General features: G+C 35.7%; 3 protein-coding genes and 1 pseudogene across 7 annotated transcripts; 1 reads left to right on the forward strand and 3 right to left on the reverse strand.

Annotated features, from left to right (window-relative positions):
* Nucleotides 1-360: 360 nt before the first annotated feature.
* LOC147277427 (uncharacterized) lies at nt 361-2827 on the reverse strand (annotated as a pseudogene).
* A 548-nt stretch (nt 2828-3375) lies between these two features.
* On the forward strand, nt 3376-6247 carry LOC147277428 (Exostosin family protein). The gene is made up of 3 exons (XM_086253878.1): nt 3376-4062; nt 4692-4945; nt 5399-6247. Exons 1-3 carry the CDS (start codon nt 3417-3419, stop codon nt 5948-5950), a joined length of 1452 nt encoding a protein of 483 aa, XP_086110004.1. The 5' UTR covers nt 3376-3416; the 3' UTR covers nt 5951-6247.
* A 585-nt stretch (nt 6248-6832) lies between these two features.
* LOC147277429 (protein DMP2-like) lies at nt 6833-7471 on the reverse strand. The gene has a single exon (XM_086255782.1). The coding sequence runs from the start codon at nt 7469-7471 to the stop codon at nt 6833-6835; it is 639 nt and encodes a 212-aa protein (XP_086111908.1).
* Nucleotides 7472-8479: 1008 nt separating this feature from the next.
* On the reverse strand, nt 8480-18454 carry FAB1D (FORMS APLOID AND BINUCLEATE CELLS 1A). Of its 5 annotated transcripts, none has more exons than XM_086253918.1 (13): nt 18199-18454; nt 16852-16962; nt 16705-16738; nt 15918-16628; nt 15200-15344; nt 14784-15125; nt 13320-14156; nt 12598-12932; nt 12100-12226; nt 11805-11960; nt 9578-11077; nt 9242-9508; nt 8480-9123 (listed from the first exon to the last, which is right to left on the reverse strand). In XM_086253918.1, exons 2-13 carry the CDS (start codon nt 16910-16912, stop codon nt 8800-8802), a joined length of 4839 nt encoding a protein of 1612 aa, XP_086110044.1. In that variant the 5' UTR covers nt 16913-16962; nt 18199-18454; the 3' UTR covers nt 8480-8799. The 5 variants fall into 5 exon arrangements, with proteins under 5 accessions (XP_086110044.1, XP_086110042.1, XP_086110046.1 ...); XM_086253916.1 differs by having other exon boundaries at nt 16852-17135; XM_086253920.1 differs by lacking the exon at nt 18199-18454 and having other exon boundaries at nt 15918-16555; nt 16852-16957.
* Nucleotides 18455-22714: the final 4260 nt, after the last annotated feature.

Consider the following 22714-nt stretch of genomic DNA (forward strand, 5'->3'; position numbering starts at 1 on the left):
ATAGGTTCTGTACAATACATCAGTCATTTAAAATCCAAAGGTTGTTTGGGTCAACATAGAGTAAAGTTCATACAAAACCTTTCAAGCACACTATGTTAACAGCTTCAAAATATGAAATTTCATGGGTAATGAGTAACACAAGCTCCTTTTGGTGAGCAATCAGCACAAAAGTGGTTCAATAATAACTAATTTGCATTCCATAAAAACAAATCAAGCTGTAACAACAGCCCAAAGTATGTTTAATACAATCGACGAGTAGGACAAAATTAAAATTTGATCCATAATTTGTCATTAAAATATGTTCTCACTCAACACTATTCAGGCCACTTTGAGGCCTGTATATGACTATCACTATCACTGTCACTCAACCACTGTGGAACGCCTTAGATTCCCATAACATTGATCAGGAATAAGTTTCCAAGCATCGTCATTTACGAAAGGACACAAAGACCACATTAGGCAGTAGCTATCTAATTCCCCTGAAGATGACTTGGGATTTAGAGCAGAAACAACCCTTTCCTGCAACAAGGAGTGATGTGGATGTTTGAAAAGTTCACAGAAAATTAGACAAATGATAGGAAAGGGGCAGGGAGCTTAATACCTGCATTATGTAGTCTTGCTTGACCATATTGTAAATGACCCCCATCATGACAGCATAATCAGTAACTTCATTTCTTTTGGGACAAGATGATGCAATTTCCTCCTAAAGAAGAAATTCGGTATTAGTAGTTTGGCGTTTTAAATAATATTATCAACCATGAGAAATCATAATTAAGAAATGGTGTAGGTTGATAAATCATAATTAAGATTTGCTGGAGGAAATTTCTGAGAAATATACAACTCTAAACTAGGAATGAAATGCTTCGACGTAATTAACATTCAACAACAAAAAAAGGATAGAAAATGAGACTGATTCAGTTCAGCCAAACATTATAGAACTCAAAACTCAAAAGATATGATAAAGCCGAGTAAGCATTATAAATCCCTCTATCCAAAGAATTGTCCTCTTTTTCTAACTCATCAGCATTTTAAGGAGACACAAATATTGCATTCACAACTTTTTATCTAATGCTCTTTTTCCCATTTTACTTCCATTTCAATCTTGATCAGAAAATGAAAGCAATGAAAAGCTTTGTAAAATTAAAGATTAATTATAGAGGATTGATCTTCAAAATAGACAAGCATTTCAGGAAAAACTATAGAAGAAAGGAAGACAATTATTTTATACACAAAAAATATGATAAATGAACAAGAGCGAAATTTTAAATTAGAAAAAAATTAATTAGAAAATAAACTTGCCAGTTAAAGAACAGTACTAAGCTTTCCATAATTAAAAGAGTCGTTTGAATGACGGCTGACCAAAATTTGGCCAAAATTCTGCAGATTGAACCTTGCTAATTATTTCTGAGAGAGGACAAGGACAACAGGCATACTCTATGCAGCAGCCATAGCTTGTAGGCATGTACTGGGACTCTGAGCTTACCAATAAAAGACCCCATATAAAGAGATACTATGCCAACTTTTTCATACTAAAGGGTGGGGGTATATGTTTCAATTCAACTAAACCTCAACAAAATTCCAAACATGCAATCATCTGATTTATATTGAAACTAGTAATATGCATATATACAAGTGTGAGTGTGAGTGTCTGTATCTATATGGCTGCAATAAACATTTATAAACAGTCACAGAAAAGTCCAGTGTATGGGTAACAATAACTACTGAATTCAGTGGAGAAAAAAACACAAAAAAAAAGTTGAGAACTGAAAATGTAAATAACCAAATATACGTTGACAAAGAAAAAGAGGAAGATAGACTACCTTTTCATCAGTACTTGCTTCTGCATTCAACCTGTCATCAAAATGTTCATCCTGGAAGGAGAATAGATTCCCCATTGCAGTTCTCATTGCACTAGTTGCATCCTCCAGGAGGCATTCAAGTTCCTTAAGTATGCTTTTGGCTGCAACTCCCATTACATATTTAAAGTAAAATTTCAAAAGTACATTAAGTGTGACATTGCAGCAAGTAAGGAAATGTGCCATTAACAAAGTAAACATTGTAACAAAAATCAAACACACTGGATAAGAAAGAACTTATTATACAAACAGATAATACAGACTATAGATGTAAAGACATCACTTCACTTGCCTTTTGACAAGATTACTTTGTGATCTAAAACCGAAGAAACAAATAATGGTAAATTGTGGAAAGAGATGTTACCTTGATCGACTTAAATGGTCAATAAGTCCAAGTTGGCATCATGGCATGTATACACTTCTCTACGCACATTTCCCCATGTACAAAAACAAATAGAGTTCAGACTTCAGACCAATAAGATATCAAAAATTGGAAAAATCTTAAGTGAAGGCACAATATCGTTCCAAAGCATGGAAAAAGACATAAGATAGCAGGTGAAAATTTAGAAACAAAGAGCAGAAAACCATGGAAATTAATATCATTACTCCAAAATAACAGACAATTGCACTCACAGTTCTTGTATTTTGCATGCCATCATCACTGTTGATACATCTAGCTTCACTGTATGATTTAACCCTCTTTGTTTCATTAGCTCCGATTATGTTTTTAACCAACTCAGATGTCTTATCTATTGGAGGTCATCGAAGAAACTCTAAAAAGGAAGAATGTTACTGAAACATGGCAGGAAACTTCATCCTAGCACAAATAACAAGTCATAAAACATGACCCAGAACACCTACCCAGCCCCCTGCTGAAAGCCGATGAGTAATGTGCTTCCCGTGGCCACCAATTCCTCAAACTTGGTAACCCTGCCGCAGTGATGAAGTTCTAAGAACACAAACATGACCATGAAAGTCAAATTCTCTTACTACAGCTCAAAAAATTTGAGATGTATACGCACAAATTTTGCAGATGCAGCAAGTTTAAGCAGTGCTTTCAAGTTATAACTACCACTCTTATTTCATATTCTATGCACAATCTCAAAAGTAACAATTATGTTATCAACTATATTCATTTGAGAATAAAAAACACTTTGAGCCTAAGAGACCACCGACAAGAAAACACACTTCAAATGATTCATAATCTCCTTCGAAATCAATTTATAAAGAACATTACACAATGCAATAAGAACACACTTCAAACGATTCATAATCACCTTCGAAATCAATTTATAAAAAATATTACACAGTGCAATAGGAACACACTAACCCGCTCTAGACAGCTACCTTCTGGTTTGGTTAATAATTCTTTGGCTTAGCGATTAATCCAAAATTTCATTTTATAAAAAGAATTAAATGAAAGAAAAGGGGGGGGGGGGGGGGAAAAAAAGTCTATTACAAAAATACCCTTTTATTCCTTCTTCAGGTGTCTGTTTCGATCGGATCCATTAGAGCATTGTACTTATGTATCAGTCACAGTGAACGATATTACGAAACAGCATGGCCCTCAAGAGCAGCACAACCACAGCTTTATCATCGCTATGCTCGGTTCCCATTCTGTTCTTCGCATTCACTTTCCTCTGCGCTCTTTCTCTCTCTCTCTTCTTCCTCTCCGGTCCTTCTTCTTCTTCTCCTTCTTCCACATCCTTGATTTCCCAAAATGCCCCTCACTCTCCCGAAAGTTCTATCAAAGTCTACGTTGCAGACCTCCCCAGATCCCTCAACTACGGCCTCCTCGCCAAGTACTGGGCTTCTGGCCCCGATTCCCGGCTCAACAGCGATGCAGACCACGAAATATCAAAGACCCATTTGCCCAAAAGCCTTCAATTTCCGCCATATCCTGAGAACCCATTGATCAAACAGTACAGCGCCGAGTACTGGATCGTGGGGGACTTGATGACCCCGCAGGAGCAGAGAACTGGGTCGTTTGCCCGACGGGTTTTCGACGCTGCCGATGCCGATGTTGTTTTCGTGCCGTTTTTCGCGACTTTGAGTGCCGAATTGCAGCTGGCTACTGCTAAAGGAGCGTTTAGGAAAAAGGTTGGGAATGAGGACTATGATAGGCAGAGGAAAGTGGTGGACTTTGTGAAGAAAACAGAGGCTTGGAAGAGGTCAGATGGAAGAGACCATGTTTTTGTGCTCACTGGTATGTTGGGTTTTTTGGTTTGGTTTTTGGTTGGGATTTGATGGTTGGTGTTATTCATATTCGATCTGTGTTAGTGGGTAGTGAGTATTTTCTGAGATTGTTTGCTGCATTTAATGATTAGGTGTTGGTTAATTGAGAAGATAAGGTATTTCTAGAATGAAAAACACGCCATTCTTGAAATGTTGTGGCCTCCTTTTTACTGCCTTTATGTGTAGACTTGTAACATTTGTAGTAGCTTTTCTTTCCACTTTGGTAAGTAGACAACTTTTGTTAATAACTTTCAAATATATATGCAACCAGACACATGAGTTTCTATCATTTTTATACATTTACAGAAGTATTTACTCTTACCTCCATTGCTATTTATGTGTAACTCGGAGTACAATTAAAATTCTAATGCAAACTACTGTTATAACATATGATGTCATATTTATGCATATTGCATTGCCTTATGTTCATGTATTTGTAATCACGTTACAACGGTGTTTGGCTTTACCCATTACCAAAGGAGAAGAGTGATATAACTTTTAAGTTTGGAAAAAAAAAAAAAGGTAGGCATATGCTATAGCAGCTTATGATTTAGTCTCTGGGTTGTCAGGTTATGTTAAAACTTGAAGCATTTTTGGCAGACCCGGTGGCAATGTGGCATGTCAGAGCAGAGATAGCCCAGGCAGTCCTCCTAGTGGTAGATTTTGGCGGGTGGTACAGACTCGACTCAAAGTCATCAAATGGCAACTCATCAGATGTGATTCAGCACACACAAGTTTCAATACTCAAAGATGTCATTGTGCCATACACCCATCTACTCCCTAGATTGCAATTGTCAGAAAACAAGAAGCGTCAGACTCTACTGTATTTCAAAGGAGCCAAACATAGGCACCGGGTGAGTACGCAAGATTTGAATCTTACTTGTGGACTGGCAGTGTAATTTATTTTTGCATCTGACATATTATAATATCATTTCCATTGACATTCTTGTGTGACTACCTGTAAGTTTGTAACTCATTTGTAAATTGCACTTCCTTCCCCTGGTTCATCTCAGTCAACTGACTGTACTGACTCAGTTTAGCTGCAATTAGCCTAAAAATAGCTTCCCTTATCTTCTCTGTATTACACCCTTGAAGTTCCACCAGATATGCCTTCTAAATGTTAATTAAAATGCATACATTGTATCTTAATCATCATGTGCATTTCTTACAGCTTAACAATCATTACAAATGGCTTTATGTAAGAGTATTGAGGACTATATTTGCTACCTACTTTGGGTTGTCATAAACCTAAGTTATTCCATGTTATTCAACAATGCTTGTAACATCAATGAGTTTTCTGATAATAGGGTGGCTTAGTTCGAGAAAAATTGTGGGACTTGTTGGTTAATGAGCCGAATGTTATTATGGAAGAAGGCTTCCCTAACGCCACTGGAAGAGAACAGTCCATAAAGGGGATGAGATCATCAGTGTTTTGCTTGCACCCAGCTGGAGACACTCCCACTTCATGCCGGCTTTTCGATGCCATTCAGAGTCTTTGTATACCTGTCATTGTCAGTGACAACATAGAGCTTCCTTTTGAAGGGATGATAGATTATTCAGAATTTTCAGTTTTTGTGGCAGTTAGTGATGCATTGAGACCCAACTGGCTTGTTGGTCATCTTAAGAGCTTTTCTAAAGAGCAGAGGGATAGATTTCGTCAGAAAATGGCTCGGGTTCAGCCCATGTTTGACTATGACAATGGTCATCCTGGTGGCATTGGGCCAATTCCTCCGGATGGCACAGTGAACAACATATGGAAAAAAGTTCACCAGAAGCTGCCCATGATTAAGGAAGCAATTGTTCGTGAAAGGAGAAAACCTCCTGGTGTATCAGTTCCACGCCGTTGCCATTGTACTTGACTTTGGTTTGATCATCGAAAAGATTCTCTTCATACAAACCAGCCTATCCTCTGTATGTGGAAAAAAGACACATTTTTTGTTGTGAATTCAAATGCAGCAGATAAAGGCATATATCGACTCGGCCAATCAATAGTTCAAGTCACACGCTCCCATAATCCTTTTAAAATTTCTATACCAATTCATTATTGTATTTCTTGTTGTGCAATAACTTGTATCATAACCTTCTCTTTTTCATTTTTTCTTGTGAGAATGATAAATCTGTTACATGTTTTCACACAAGTTATTCCCTTTGTTCCATGTTAAACTGCTTTTCTTTCCATTTTTGCCTTTCTTTGTTGTTTATTGATTGGAACAGTGCTACCAACTTGCAAGAAATTTTGATTCTATGATCTAATAGATTTTGGCAGTGGCATTTTATTGATGTAACGTATTTATCATATGCAGAATCCAGAGGCATGTGTTTAGAGAGTTTTAGCAATTTGACAATCATAAATTAAGACACGGATAGAAGTTATGGTTTGTCTGCTCCTTTTAAATCAGGGTTTATTATCTTTACCATGTCATCGTGCTGATGTGGTTGATGTGTTGAGTCTAATCATTCATATATATCTCTTTTTTCAGAGTCCCTTGTAGAACCAACTTTGAAGTTATCAACTTTGTGTGTCATTCTTGTGCATGGCTATTCCTAATTTTTTCTGCATTTTTCCATTTCTGTTAAAATGTCCTACTTTCATTAACATGCAAATCCTTGGAATTCGAGGCTCTCTGGCCAGTCAAAAACACAATGTATCATTGTATATGAACTAGCACAACAAATACAAATACAATCTTTAAAGAATCAACAGCTTTCAGTGTTTCTCTATAAAGAAAACAAAATGCCTCTCAACATCTAGAGTACAAAGCATTTCTCATCAGCAAGAAAGGATAACCAATCCCCCTTCTCCTAGAAGGAAACACCACAAACAAAACACTAATTACAAACCCAACCACAAGAGGAATTGTGTTGGTCACCCTCCTAGGCATTGCTGGATAATAACAACCCACAACATCACTATGGGAACCTGCAAATGTTAGAAATGCAATTAGAGAAAGTGATGCATGGAAGAGATCAGCCCATCTCAGCCGGTAATTCGCCGGCACACAAGGCTTCTTCCGGCCACCATTGAAGGTCCATATCCCCCTGAATGTGGCCACTCCATAGTATAACCTCCCGGTTGCTGTTTTAAAACTATCAGTGAATGTGAAGAAGATGCAGGAGGCTGCTGAAAGGGCAATGAAGAAACCCATCAGCCAGCGGCTCAAAGCAGTGCATACGCCGTCATTGGTGAGGAGAGGAGCGAAAATGGTGAAGGACAGAATGGTGGCTGTAGGCAAGAGAACATTGAGACGTGCTGTGCCACTTAGTATTGCATTCATGACATACATGAAATGGGACTCGTCAGTGTCATCATCTTTAAAGCACAAGTTATCATCGATATGTTCACTGCTTTCAATCAGGTCTTGGCAAATGGAGTTGTCCATTTCTTAAGTTGGGCAAATTTCTGAGTCACGGTTGGAAGAGGAAAATCGTTTATAAGAAGGGAAAAGAGGGAGGAAGGATTCTTTGTTGAAGTGAGGGTGTCAAGTAATTCTCTTCCCTCAGCTGTTTACCTTTTTGTCATACTCTATAATTTTGGCCTCTATCGTTGTTTTGTTTTTCACTTTGATCCTTACAATTTCACTTTTTACAATTATATCTCTATAGTAATAACTTTAGCCATTAAGAACAAATCAGATTTTTCATCAATTACATTGACGAATCTGCCGGATCAGTATTTGATGATGGCCTCCGTGGTTGTAATGATAATTTTGTGTGTTTAGAGCTCTATATAACAGTCCTTCCCACCATTACATTAGAGAATTATGATTTTTGGTGTAATGAACAGGGGACCAAATTGTCATATTTTCCACTAACGTTAGTCAGATATAGAGATTTGATTGCAAAAATTGAAATTATAAAAACCAAAAAGAAAAATGACTCAAATGAATTGAAATTATAAATTCACCCATAATTCTATGTGGGAAGGTTTCCTTCACCGTGACATTCTGCATTTTCATTAGTGAAATAGTAGGCAGCTTTTAAAATTAGCAGTTTGTAAAGAGCAACAGAAACCCACTTGTATCAGACCATTGCTGGGTTTACGAAATTAGCTTCAAGTACACAACAAGGACAAAAGAAAAAGGAGGGGGGGGGGGGGGAGGAGAGCATATAGTAATAGGGTGAAAAAGAATGATAAGAGCAAGGCCAAAGAATTTATGCACACAAAAAAATTGCACCAGTTACAAATACGTAGTTAAAACTGAGAGCCTGAGGCAAACATTCAACTCACAAAATGTGTAGCTCCAATTAATTTTCTTCCATTATGCAATGGAATAGGACCAGTGATTCATCAACAGCATTTCAAAGTCAAATGCTCAGCAATGTAACAGATGTCAAGATGCGAAGGGGGAAGGGCTCGTAAGATTCCGAGAGCATGTAACAGATGTGTATTACTGGTAACTTTGCATGTACAAGAAAGAATGTCATCAACAATCGAGGAAACTTTTCATTGATTCCAAAGTAATCACAGGTTTTCGACCAACCAACTCTATACTTCCACTCAATTGGCTTTACAAAAAAATTATACTTATTCCAAGCTGCACAATGTGACCTATAGGACTGAAACTATCCCCCAGAAATTTGCTAAAAATTGCAGAATAACAGGGCAGAACTGGGACCATGTGCTATTTACAGTATTTAAAGCAGCTGTTAAAAGCAGCCTTACTGCTATTTGTAAAAGGGAAAATGATGATACCGGATAAAAAAAGACTTAGGCCAAAGAACTGTTGAACCCATCTTTCCGATGGGATTTTGTTTGAGAAGAATCACCATTAGGGTCAGAGGATTCTGGTGAGCACCAATCATCTGGGACACTCAAGAAATACTTAGACATGAACCTTCTGAATCTCCCCTTGTACTCTATTGGAGAGATGACAGTTGGCAAGACATTCTTTGGCACAAGTGAAGACTTCACCCATGTCTCTAGTTGCTTGTCCCATGTATACTGCCTAAGATAATCAATGATACCACATACAAGCTCCCGCCGTTGAGTGTCCACTCCCACAAGCAATGAATAATCCATAACATTGATTGACTGCATATATAAGAACAAAAACGTGTCATCTTATAAATTTTTATGGCAATCGGAATATAACTGCAGCCAAAAGAATATATTAACTCCCTGTTTCATCACAAATTACTAGTGAACTCACATTGAGGAAAGCTGTGTCATTCCACACAGCCCGTTCCAACATACGCTTTGCTCTGTTGCTAATATACAATGGAGATGAATTCATGTCATTGACAAAGTTCTGATCCAAAAGAACATCATCCGAACCATCAGTAGCCGAATTGAATCGAGCATGTAGAGCACCCTTAAGATCATATTGCCGAGTGATGTTCCGACCAAAGGTTAGATTCTCCATGACCATCAGATCATGCCTCGTCTCTTTCGCACTTTTTGTCTGTCTCACAACCACCTGCAAAGATAAAGTTCTAAGTACAAAGATACAAGTTTACTGATGGAAGGAAATTCAAATCCTACCAACCTGATAAATCCCAAGAACTTTTGTGAGGCAAGTTTGATTTCCATTTTCAAATGACTGCTTCATGTGCTTGAAATAAGCATCAGCAAACTTTATAAATGATTCAAATTCTGTCTTCTTGATTTCTTTTATGATCAACCTGTCATCAAGTGTTTTAGCAAAAAAAGATTTGCTTTTTCCACCTTTAGCATCCCAGTTTCTACAACGGCTAAGGGAAGCAATATAATCCAGCTCGGATTGGCAGCATCGATTACGAAGATCACGAAACTGATTGGCATATGGACATATAACAGTATATTTTTCCTTGCCAAGTGATTTTGACACTCTTAGAGGGACTACTGGGTTGACAGTTCCTGGAGGAACCAGAGAATCCAATAAATTCAACCCATCAAAACTTGAGAAGCGTGACTCTTCTAAAGAAATGCTTCCCATAGAATGGACTGAATCAGAATCTGATGAGCCACTTGACCAGTGTGGGGAAGTAATTGTAGGAATTCGAGTCAGACTGTGTAAACTCTCAAATGTTCTAGAAGCAGTTCCACTCTCTCTGCTGCCATTGTCATCGAAATCCTCTGATTGAAGATGTAGATCTTTCAACAAGGCCAGTGCACAAGCAATTACGCTTGACAATTCACCGTCATAGTCTGACACAAAATAATCAGTTCCTAGAGGAATGTACAGCATTTGCCCCTCCTCTGTGATCAGCTGATATGCTGTGGGAAAGTATTCTGGAGTATGTCTGCAGATTGATTTGAATTTTGGCAAGTAAACTCTATGTATTTCTTTCATACCTATATTTCGGATTTCAGAGAATGGTGCCCAGAACCATCTATTTGAATTTTCCAAGTTCGATGACAATGAACGGCAGTGTGTGCCCTTAATTGATGGATTTGAATCAGCAGTAGAACCACAATCCCCATTGTTGGAAATTGGGATAGATCTATCCACTTCTTGCTGACCAGGCAAAGTAAAATTCCCAGCCTGATCATTGTCCGAATGACCATTGATGGAGCCATTGGGCCTCAGAGTGGACTCCTGGCTAGCCAATCTTTTTGGGCTGAAACTATCCACATTCAGTGTCCCAAAACCCTCAGCCACAGTATACACATTAAATGGATCAGCTCCTTTAGATTCCTGAACAGGACCTTCAATTGGAATTTCTTTGATAGGAAAATCATCTGCTTCTACAGGTGCAGCTAACTCAACTTCGAAATTGGCACCACCATCTATGCATTTTTCACCTTTTCTCATAATTCTTTCTGCCCCCACATTTCCTCCACTAGCAGCAATGCCACGAGTATCTGAATGTACTTTTTGTTGCACTACCTTGTCAGATGCACTAGAATGGATCATCAAAGGATCTGGTGAGAGTAATGACTGCAGGCGTCGATCCCAAATGCATGATTCAAGGAGAAGTTCCCAAAGTATTCGGTTCAAGCTAAGAAGTTTGTAAACAGCCTGGTCTGAGTTCCCATTCTTGACAACAGAGTTCTGAATGTTTACCTATTTTAAAAATTATGATTCAATTGAATAGGATAGAGTTAAATTTCATAAAATTGAGTTTAATACAATGAATGAAACAAAATTCATGCATCTGAAATGTAATCGGACATTGGCTTCGGTCTCCATAGTACCAAAAGAAACAATGTAATGGGTAGGACATTGAAAGGAAAATAAAAATCTTGGACAAGATTGTAAAACTAGAGATCATTTGAAAAGAAAGTTTATGAACTAAGCATTTGCAAACAGCCTCATCTGAGATCCAACACTTACTAACAACATTCTTGAATGTTTAAAAAAAGAAAAAAAGAAAGTTCTAAGATAAGAGTTTAAAACGATGAGAACAAATGAAAGAATGAAATTGATGCATCCGAAAGTAAAAAGATATGGAAAGCAAAACAAAAATTTACAACAAGAATGTAAAACTACAATAAAATAAACATTACAACTACAAGGAAAAATAGTCCTCAAACAGAAGAAATTTAAACGGAATAGTGCTCAACCAAATTACTATGAATAATGATACAACCCACAAGCGATAAAATCTTTTCTCAGATGAAAAAGCATTGTGGTTAGTTCTATATGGCAAGCATTGTATTACAAAAAGGTTAGGCAAGTAACGGAAATTTATTGTAGCATCCACATTAAAATGAAGACTATCAATCAATCATTTTGGCAATATATGCCTCACATGTAATATGCCCAAAATATGTATAAAGAGAAAAGTGACCTCAAACTCAGATCTTTCTTGATCTAACATCTCTTCGATATCAGAGAATTCTTTGAATGAGCCCTGAAGTTCCAAAGTCAAACCATCAAATTGAGGTCTAATCTTCTTTAAACAGTTGGCAACCTCTGTGAACAATAGCACCCCTTTTATGTACACCTTGAAGGATAAAAAAAAAAGTCACATCAAGTGCAAAGGAAAAGGCAAGGAAGGCTAATGCATCTTCTAAAACAGACCAAAGAACTATCAAAGTACATCACAAATCAAAGGGGCAAGCACAATCAGAAAAGAAACTTACATTCTTAGTTTCTTTTACAAGCCACTCTTGTCGTATTGAAGTGCGGAACGGAAGCTTCAGAGGAGGCATAGACACAGTATAAGTCGTGACTGGATAACATTTGAACATGGCAACCATGGGGCCTAATCTGCAGAGCGTCAAAAATAACATAGTAAGGACACGAAAATTTATATATAAAGGTGCTTGTTTGCAGAGTCAATAAACATTATTGTGCAATTCTTTCCTATGAGAATTATTTTACAAAAATAAGAAAACAAAAATTGACCATTCTAGTTCAACATCAAGATGGTGAAAAATCTTGGAATGTCTCCCCATGCCCTAGCTCAGCTGCAAAGCCCACTTTCTCATATGCATACAATCCTAACAAGAATGCCCCACTTTTAGTTGCAAGGGAAATCCTTTGATGGACTAGAAGGTTTGAAAATGCACTCCTTGACTAAAGAAACCCTGACATATGCCAAATGTACCAGTAAATGAGAGCTGATAAATGATTTATACCCAAAGAAGTAGAGGAAGTCCTTGTGCAAAGAATGGCCACAGATGGAAAACATATTAGACAAAGAGTGGTTTGAGAAATTGAGCTCCAGAAAATTTCCAAATGATAGACCACGTGCAGCAGTGGAAATCAGCACTCTTTTTGTACATTTTGAAATTCCATTCCTAGATTTACATTTGCCACATCGACTCCACATCCAAAGTTTTCCTTCTGCTCCACCTGGCAAAAGCTTTTCTCCAGGAAGCCGTCTAACTTGTACAGTAAGCTGCTTGTTATGATGTGCATAATAGTAAAAGTGAGCTTCTGGGAGTTCACCACATGCTTTGCACTGGCTTCGCTGCAGTACAAAAGTTTAGTTCAATTCCATCTTCCAGAAAATGTAACTTTTTAATAAAAGTAGTTAGGAAAAAAATCACATCCTTCCATGTTGCAGAACTGAAAATCAGGAGTCAATTGACTGAAAAAAAATAATAAGTGGAGTATTTCACAAAATCAAAAAATAACAACCCACATCCTTCCATGTTGCAGAACTGAAAATCAGGAGTCAATTGACTGAAAAAAAATAATAAGTGGAGTATTTTTACAAAATCAAAAAATAACAACCTTCACTAGGCTGCACAGTGAAACATTCACTAGGTTGAACCTGACCCATTTAATAGCACATACATACTAAGAAACAGAAACATAACAATGAAATGTCCTATTAAATAGAGTTATGAGAAACCTGATTGAGCAAATTATCCTGTAGGAACTTTCCAATGGGAACATCGAAATTCTTGTAGAACATGATATGAGAAAAACGGCTTTGCTCACAAATAGTCCCTCTCAAAGCATTCCGGCTGGACATCAAAACCAAAATACTCTGAGAATCCAACACTGTGCTTATGTCATTCTTACTTTGCACTTGGTCTTCACTACTGCCACCATCTATTTTCATCTCCAGAGAAGCTTTTGTGCAAGTAAATGAAGACTGGGTTTGTCCACCATTAAGTGACCTTTCTTCATCAGAACTACCTATATCTTCAACATCACAATGATCAATTTCCTCTTGACATGTTGAGACAGAAACAGATTTTGTGAACCGACCATTCAGTTCTCCATTGAATCCAAAGTATGAAGAGAGGGACTGATAAGAAGAAGATGCTAGAGGGAAACTTTCCCCAATGACTTTCTTTAGTGATTCCGAAAGGGACGAGAAGCCAGAAAATATGGCAGGATTGTATGGTTCCATTGTGGAATTGCCTTGTAATTCCAAGTTCGAATTGTGGGAACCTCTTTCATGGAATCCATTGGACATGAGAACATCAACTGCATCTGACCCAGTTTCAGAATTAGACTCCTTAATATGAGGACTAGATGATTTATCAGATCCTAAATTAAGGGATTTTTTTTCAGTGGACAAGACATTTGCAACAGCAGCAACCGGAAGTGTAGAGAACATTGCTCTCTGATCAACAAGGAAAGAAGTCTCAAGAATTAAATGATATGCCATGATAACTGCGCACTGCACTACACACTTGATCTTCTTCAATTCATCACTCTGCGCTCCTTTTAGCAAAATCTGTTTTGTCAGGTCATGCAAAAATGAATTAGTTTCACATGAGATATAAACAACAAATAAAAATATTCATTTTATTCAAGCATTTACCAAATACTTATCAAAATAAAATTGAAGCATTTACCAAATTAGAGAAACACACACACACACCATCTGTAGTGTCAGATCATAAAAGCAAATCTTAGAAATCTAGATTAAAAGAAAAAAAAAAAAAGATAAGGGTAGTTCAAGATAGGTAGCTGGAATTCAAAGTTCTGACTCAACTAAATTGATTGCAAAAGAACCACTGTAATAAAATATGTAAATAGCCTCTGAAAAATGTAGATTAAGTGAAGGCACAACTACTGTATGCAAACAGAACATGAGAGGACATCAATATTTTATTAAAACAATAGCAGGTCTCCATTACGTTTAAGCTTAAAATCCAGGAAAACTGCATAAAATCCCAGATCTATAATTGGAAAATTGTAAGTGCTTCCCGCCCCCCCCCCCAAAAAAAAAAAATAACCAACAAAAAAGAACTGAAGATACTATGAAGCAGACCGACAAAAGAATCCCCCTCATAAATACATATATAAAGCTGATTCAAAATTGTAAATAAAAAAAAAAGATGGGGAGTAATTGACTAACCGTACAACCCAGGCGTGTAGGACAGCCCTCAACAAACAACAATGATTTACTCGGCATCTTTCCTCCTTCACCAAAACCAGCATGTTCCTCTATAAATTTTTCAATGTGAAAAGAATCGCACTGTTTTAGCTTTTGACTAGTCAATGTATCCGATGAAAGAATTGGTGACCCAGTACAACGAGCAACTCTCTCTAGGCGATGGAGCTTCATGTCAAAGACCAGTGTCATTCCTTTTGCAAGTATAGACTCTTGGATATCACGAGAAACAGTTTTTTCTACTAAAACCACATTTGGATTGCACGATTCTAACATTTCGATGACAAATTTCTGATAATTTTTTTCCTGTTTGCAGGCAAATGGTGAGAACATGTAGTTTGAATTCCCTGATATAAGTACAGACAATATAATCATATTACCTGTTCCATTGAATCAAATGATGACAATCCACTTGAAGATTGACCAAGCGCTCCCCGAATTAGCAACAACCTTGGATTCTTGTACTTGGTCGGCATGTGCTTGTGTGCAGCACGCTTTTTGAAGACCAAGCCTTTTACTACTTGACTGCAATGGCATACATTGATTCAGGTTTTCAACTTCTAAGATGAGAAAAGTCAACAATCTTAACTAGAATTATAATTGAGGTGATAAATAACTGCTGACTTTCATTTTGATAAGTCTATAAATCCATGTAACAAAAGATATAACTTTTATTATAGTGTTTGTGACCAGACCAACAATCCTTCATTAAAAAAACCATCTAATGAGTTAAGAAGACAAAAATATAAATTACCTTCTGAGGAAAAATATCTATAATGGGGAGGGGGAAACAAGTTCCTTTTAAAAGATTACAAGTAATCAATGACAAGCAAAATAGCTGAAACTTCATCCTCATACAACTTCAAGGAAAAAAGCTTTCGTTGCATTAACAAAATTTGCAACAGCTACTCTGAAGAAACAACCCCGAAAACATGCAGCCAGCATGCTTTTAAAATAATTAAGATATCAGGAAAGGTATGTTAGACTATTTTTTTTTTTTTTAATCATCAGGCACCAAAATTTAATGTTGATTAAATTTAGTAACAAACAGACAAAAGAAAAAAACAAGAAAGAAAATCAGTGGCTTCATGTTATCACCTTTGGCTGCGAACACCAGTTGCAATGCATTTTACTTTTACATAGCCATCTGGATTCATTGGTTTACCAACAACAGCATCAGGTTTCAAAAATGAAGCAGCTTCCCAGGACAAAGAAGAAACAATATCCACCCAACTTTCACCATCCTCACTATAAGATGCAACACCGACAGATTTAAGAAGTTGACAGACAAGGGCCTTAAACCTTCCATTAATCACTGCTTCCATTGCTCTTTGCTTTTCCCCTTTAAACCTATAGCTTCCACTTCCTTCATCTTTAGAATGACTCAAAGAACTTGGTTTGCCCCATTTCATGCCATCACTACACTCATCATCATCGTCGTCATTAAAAGCCACACTACCCTCCATGTCCTCCTCTGGATCATCAGGTTCAGGGGGTTCCCATATCTGGGCATCCATTTCATCTTCAAGAGAATTTGAATTCTCAGCTCCATCACAAAAGGAACCACTAGCATTTGCAGCAGCATCATCTTTAATTTCTTGGTCATTACTTGTCTGTATAATCTCAACATCTCTTACTGTATACCTATCACTGCCACTATTAATTTCCTTCAAGTTGCTTTCCATCTGTTTTTTTAATCTATCATGTCCATTTACTCGGTATTCCAAGCTTAAGTTCTGCAATAGCCCATTAGACCGATTACTGGGATTCTCTTCAGAAATTCTTATTGTATTTACTTCTTGATTACCCCTAAAAAATTAAAGGGAAATTGAACAAATCATCCAAAAGATATCAGAAACAAATTTTTAAAAGTGGAGGTACATACCGATCATATGAGTTCACATCAACAGAAAACTCGCCTAAAAGAGCAGAAGATAAAAAGAAACAATTTGAAACATCAGCATAGACTAAATTGTTGTTGATTCAAGTTGGCCAAAGTGTATCATATAAAGACAAGAAGATGGACACTTACTGCAGCTAGAGACAGAACTATCACTGCTTGACAAGGAAGTAGTTGGACTGATCATTGGCATTTTATACGAACTTACACTACCCTGCTTGATAGATTCTCGCACCTGTTTCTCTGCACAAAATTTGCAAGAACAAATGGGGTCTCCTGTATCTAATTGTAATGATTTCAAATAATCCTGCTTTTTTTTGTCCTTAGATTGTTTCAATTCTGCACCAGAGCAGTCACACATACTGCACATCCAATCCCAAAAGAAAAAACCACCAGTAGACTTGTAATTTAGCCACCTATTTGGTTCACACAAAATTAAAAAAAAAAAAAAATCAATTTACAAAGCAAAAAAGGAAAACTAACCCTCTTCCTTGAAATTTATTTTTACATTATTGAACATTAAAAAATTAAGAAAGCGGGGTGCCTTTCTGATTATCTAATATTTATTAAAAGGAGTAATAGATGCAGTTGTCATCAACCACCTTTCTATAATAACCAAATAAAACTCACTCACAATGAATCACATATTCACATATAAGGGACTTACAAGACTCGATTGATAGTCAGATCCCAAAACAACAAAACATTGTAGAGGACATACATAGTGAACCAAGAGGAGAAGAAAAATACGACCAAACAATTTGTCCAAGTAATAAAAAAGTCCACGGTTTCTATAATAACACAGCCAAATGACCGTAAAATGTTCAATAGCAAGTACCCAAGTCCAGCACACACAGACAACAACTAGTACAGGACACCATATCCCAAACAAATTTGCATGCGGTAAAATCAAGATCAAAACTTGATTATCAAAATAATTGCATGCTACCTAAAAAAATAAGTTTAAGAAAAAATATTCAATGCAAAAAGTAATAAATGAATCCTAGAAAATATATCCAAAGCAAAAAAATGTAAAATTTTTCATAAATATGTTTACCTTGAATCAAACTTGAAAAGTGGGTTTGTTCTCTAAAATTCATAAATAAAAGAACAAGCAATAACAAGTGAAGATAAATACCAATTCTTGAGCTCCAGCCTCTAAAACCTCGATAAAAATCATAGAAGAAATGATTCAGAGAACTCGATGCAAAACTCAACACATCCATATGAGAAAAACCGCACAACCCCACAAAGCATTTAAAGTGTGAAAGTGATCCACCAAATCGGAGGAAATCAAAATCGAAATCCCAATTCCCAAAACAAATCTTGAGAATATTTTCCATTATGAACCAAGATTGCACAAGAAAAAAAATTAAAGAAAGAAAGAAAAGAAAAAAAAACTACCATTTTCAGCAGCTCCAAGCAAGACACAAGAAAGAAAGAGAAAAACAAATGGAAAGAAATGGATTGATTACTTACTGTCAAAGCAATCCAAAGGAACAAAGATGGCTGTCTGCGACCTCCAAATCAATCCCAAGCATCCCGGAAAATAAAAAAAGATATATTTGTGATTTGGCGTGTATTTGAAAAATGAAAATTTGGGAAGTGTTTTGGAAAGCAAGGAATTATACGAGTGAGTGAAAGCTGTTGGTGTTGGTGTTGGTGTTGGTATTGGTGTGTGTGAGAGAGTCCACACAGAGTCTCAGAGAGACAAGAAGCGTAAGATTTGGAGAGGGAAAAAAGATGTCAAAAGAAAAAGAATGAAAGAGGAGGAAGAATTTACACGAAAGCTTTTCCCAAAATGTGGGGCCCACTTAATAGTACTTGCTGATACTAGCTGTAAAAATATTTATTTGATTCCTAGTATCTATTTTTGAAGATTGTTTGCAGTTATACCCCTGTTAGTTGCAGTATTGTTCTTTTTGTTCTTTTTTATAAGGGATCCTTGCAGTCTTTCAATTTGCATCTTCATTTTTTTGAGAATTCTGCATTTATTCGTGTGTACATCCATTCCTTTATTAGAAAAGGGATAACAAGAAGTTGTAATATGTATTTATTGGTATGAATTAATGAAATGTAATTATAATCATAATGTTAAATAATTATTATTAACAGTGATTTAATACGGTAAATCTTGCAACTTTCATCAATTTATGGCAATAAGTACATATCATGTCAATAGTTTATTTCATCTCCCTTCCAAAGTTACTATCCCTTATTATTTTAGTATTATACAAACTAAACAGATGAATTAAATTGCCTAGTAAAAATAATTTTATAATCATACTATTAAATAATTATTATTAATAGTGATTTAATACGGTATCGTGCAATTTTCATCAATTTATGTCGGTAATTACGATCACGTCAATAGTTTACTTGATCTCCCTTCCAAATTTATTATCCCTTACTAATCTAGTATCATACTAACTAAACCGATGAATTCACTCGGACTCAAACCGAGATGCTCTAGCACTGCTTCCTAAGAGCAGCGTGTTGGAATCGTGTCAAATTTTATTATAAAATGGAGCTTAAATTTTGGGGTTTAACTTTTAACTTTCTCTGAAAAAAAAAAAACTTTTAACATTCAAATTTTGGATTAAATTTAAATCCTAATTTTAAGTCCAATAGGTTTTAACTTTTAAGTTCACATCTCAAGTTCCTAAAGCCTAAATAAATGGAAAAAAAAACATGTATTTTGTTGTTAGTAGACTTAGCCAGCCAAAAAATTTATTAACGCAATTCATACAGGTTATCCAACGGTAAAATTTGAATATCCTCCTAGCTATAAATCCAGGCATTTAAAATATAAAACATCACAAGCATAAATAATGCATGTATTTAAAATTTAGGATTTTTTTTAAATTTAGTATCTAAACTTTGGGCTGTGTCCGAATTTGGTACCTAAACTCTAATTTGTCCTAATTGCATACATAATCTTTTATTTTGCATCTAAGTGGTACATCCGTCTAAATTAATAACATAAGTTGTCAAGCCCAGGGTATTTCAGTAAATGCAGTTGAGTTGTTTACCCAAATGAATATTCTCGTGGGTAATTTTGTCTTTTCATCATCATCTTCTTCTCTCTGCCCCCGCCCACGCCACTTTTCCTCCTCATCCTCCTTCCTCTTCTTCTGTTACTTTTTTGGATCCCTAACATTAAAAAACAAAAGGAGAAAAAACATTTTGCAGATCCCCACACTCACCACCCCACAGTCTCTTACCCGCCTCCTTCTTCTTCTTCTTATAAAGCTACTGCAGATCTCTCCACAACACACCCACCCTCTTCTTTTTATTATTCTTCTCCTTCTAAACCCACTGCATATCTTTCCACAACACACCCACCATCTTCTTCTTCTTCTTAATGTTTCAAATCTTTAAAATAAAATTTAAAAAAAAAAACACACAAGAGAACTACTGCAGATCCCCTACACCCAGCCCGTACCCACCTCCTGCTCTTCTTCTTTTATTGTGTTATTCTTTTTTTTTTTATTCATTTCTCTAATTTTTATTGTTTTTTTTTTCTAAAACTTGTAAAAAGACTTAAATATCATCATCTCTGTTAAGTTGACTAACAGAATTATGATTTTGACTAACAGAATTAGGATTTGATACTTATTAGATACAAAATAAAAAATTGAGTATGTAATTTGGCCAAATTAAAGTTCAGGTATCAAATTAGAACACAACCCAAATTTGAAATATCAAATTTGAAAAAAAACCCTAAAATTTATCCTAAGCTAGACTTTATACTTGATAAGAAAGTGTTGCATGAAAGTTTATCTTGTTGTCCAAATTAAAAGAAGGAAAAAAAAAATGATATCAAAGACACTAGTTTATTTATTTTTTTGTAGAATGCACTAATTTATTTGCAAATAGAAAAATGGCCCAAATTTGGGCACAACTTCACAAGTCATGGTCAAACTATGTCATGCCGAATAATCTCGACGCTTGAGTGCTTGACTGAAGGGAGATCAAATTCATAAAATTACGAAGAAAATTATATAAATCAAAACATTAAATGTGAAAAGTCAAGGCTGAGTTTGCTTCTAATAAGCTTGATTAGTGGAATGCCCAGTCGCCACTCACCATTTAATAAGTTTGCACACAAATTATGATCTTGCTTAGGTGTGAAATCAAACGCTATCCCAAGTTTTACTCTGCGCTAACAAGCATGAAATCATACGCTATCATCTTAATTAATTACCATTTCAATCAAATTAATTAACCAAACAAAAAAAAGAGATTCCACACTAACACAATTAATATGATAATTAATAATCTTCCACGTGGATAGAGCAACAGCATCACACTAGGCCACGCATATTTGTAAGATTCATGCATGGAAATCAATATTCAAATTCAAATTCAAGTTCCATAAATTTGGATTCATGCCATGCATGCTTTGCTTATTATTATATGTTGAACTCGATTCTTGTCCAAATACAAAAATATTTATGTGTGCGTGATTAGAGTGAAAGTTATGGTATGACTGAAGATTTTTTTTTTTTCAATTTCCCCTTGTTTTAAGAAATCTACAATTAATGTGCAGTAATAATAATGTAATATTTCTTCTTTTTCAACATGAGGTACGTGCCTTCCTCACCCCCACTTAAAAAATGAATGAGGGTTTCAAACTTTTAATCCAAGATAATCTCTAGTACGTAGCACAACTATTAAACTTTGAATTATCACCCTTTATACCGGGACGCTGTCCTTTTATTTATCCTCTTTTTTTCCAACTCTAATTTTAATCTTAACCATTTCTTATCAAAATAGAAAGAAATAGATCAAATAATTAAAGACATAAAAAGATTTCTTGAAAGAAGAAAAATAAAAAAGCCACCTCTACTGCTATTTCAACCCAATTATTTCCTCTCTACACCCACCTAGATATTTTTTGTCAACAAAGACGTAGTCTATTATCGGTGTGGAACTGCTGGTAAAAAGTTGTTGGCAGTCGGCTAGGTAGTTGTTTGCTAAGAGAAAATGGAGAGAGAGGAGAGGGACAAAGAAGAAATTTTCTCACCATTTTGATCTTTTTTCAATTTTTTTTTTTTCTAAATAATATATTTGGATTGACCATTGTAAGTTACAAAAATGGAGGTGGGCATAGAGAGAAAATATTTAAGTTTAAATAGCCCCACTATGACAAAATGTATAAACTAATAACTTTCTTTCTTTTTCCTTCGACTAATAATATGTTTGTGCAATGAAGCGTGGCAGTTCAAATGTCAATATAGTTTCCATATTGGAACCAAATAAAATAGTGTTTCCCGATTGGTTTCAAGGCTATTCATACCCAATTAAAGTAATTAATTGTGCACTTTTCTAATCATGTCACATTCATATAAAAGACTACCTAATATTGTTGCAGATAAAAAAGTATCACCTTTGTTTATAGGGATATTAAAGCTGAAGTATCATTTTATTTACTAAATCAATTTTTAGAAAAATGGACAGTAAATGATCCATAAGTTTATTCTTCATTATAATATTAACTCACCTAATGTTTGTATTGTTATTATGTCAAAAAGATTTACCTCTATTTTTAGAAATTATAAAGAAGTCTATGTTATAAATGTGGAGGCGCTAAAGCTATAGCGCACGCCGAGCGCTGGGTATGCATTTTTTTTTTTTGTCACTTGGAGTCGTTGTCCTTGTAGTGGTTACTTTTTGACAATAACAAATATTAACAAGCATTCTTACTAACGAATTTAGGGTGAATGTGACTCTAAGCTTACAATTTGTGTTTCCGCTGGTTAAGTGCGATCGCTAGTAACTTTTAAGTGGAAAAAAAAAAAATAAAGGGCCAAATTACACCTACAGTTCTTGTAGTTTTCGCGATTTTCCACTTTTGTCTCTGTAGTTTTAATTTTGACAATAAAATATTTGTAGTTTATTATAAGAGAAAATTTTCTAAATATGACACACACTTTGAAGTCAATCTTATTTCAAGACACATATTTAGAGTTGTATTGATGAAAGACACTAA

This window comes from Dryas octopetala, chromosome 8, assembly GCF_963921425.1.
Source record: "Dryas octopetala chromosome 8, drDryOcto1.1, whole genome shotgun sequence".
Classification (NCBI taxonomy): Eukaryota; Viridiplantae; Streptophyta; class Magnoliopsida; order Rosales; family Rosaceae; genus Dryas; species Dryas octopetala.

Excerpts from the sequence above, each read along its gene's own strand:
- LOC147277428 (XM_086253878.1), top strand. The coding sequence starts at position 3,417 with ATGGCCCTCAAGAGCAGCACAACCACAGCTTTATCATCGCTATGCTCG. Across the intron at positions 4,063-4,691 it reads CCATGTTTTTGTGCTCACTG|ACCCGGTGGCAATGTGGCAT; the intron begins GTATGTTGGGTT and ends CATTTTTGGCAG. Across the intron at positions 4,946-5,398 it reads GAGCCAAACATAGGCACCGG|GGTGGCTTAGTTCGAGAAAA; the intron begins GTGAGTACGCAA and ends TTCTGATAATAG.
- LOC147277429 (XM_086255782.1), bottom strand. The coding sequence starts at position 7,471 with ATGGACAACTCCATTTGCCAAGACCTGATTGAAAGCAGTGAACATATC.
- FAB1D (XM_086253916.1), bottom strand. The coding sequence starts at position 17,089 with ATGTGCAGTATGTGTGACTGCTCTGGTGCAGAATTGAAACAATCTAAG. Across the intron at positions 11,078-11,804 it reads AAGAAAGATCTGAGTTTGAG|GTAAACATTCAGAACTCTGT; the intron begins GTCACTTTTCTC and ends TTTTTAAAATAG. Across the intron at positions 9,509-9,577 it reads AAGTTCTTGGGATTTATCAG|GTGGTTGTGAGACAGACAAA; the intron begins GTTGGTAGGATT and ends TTATCTTTGCAG.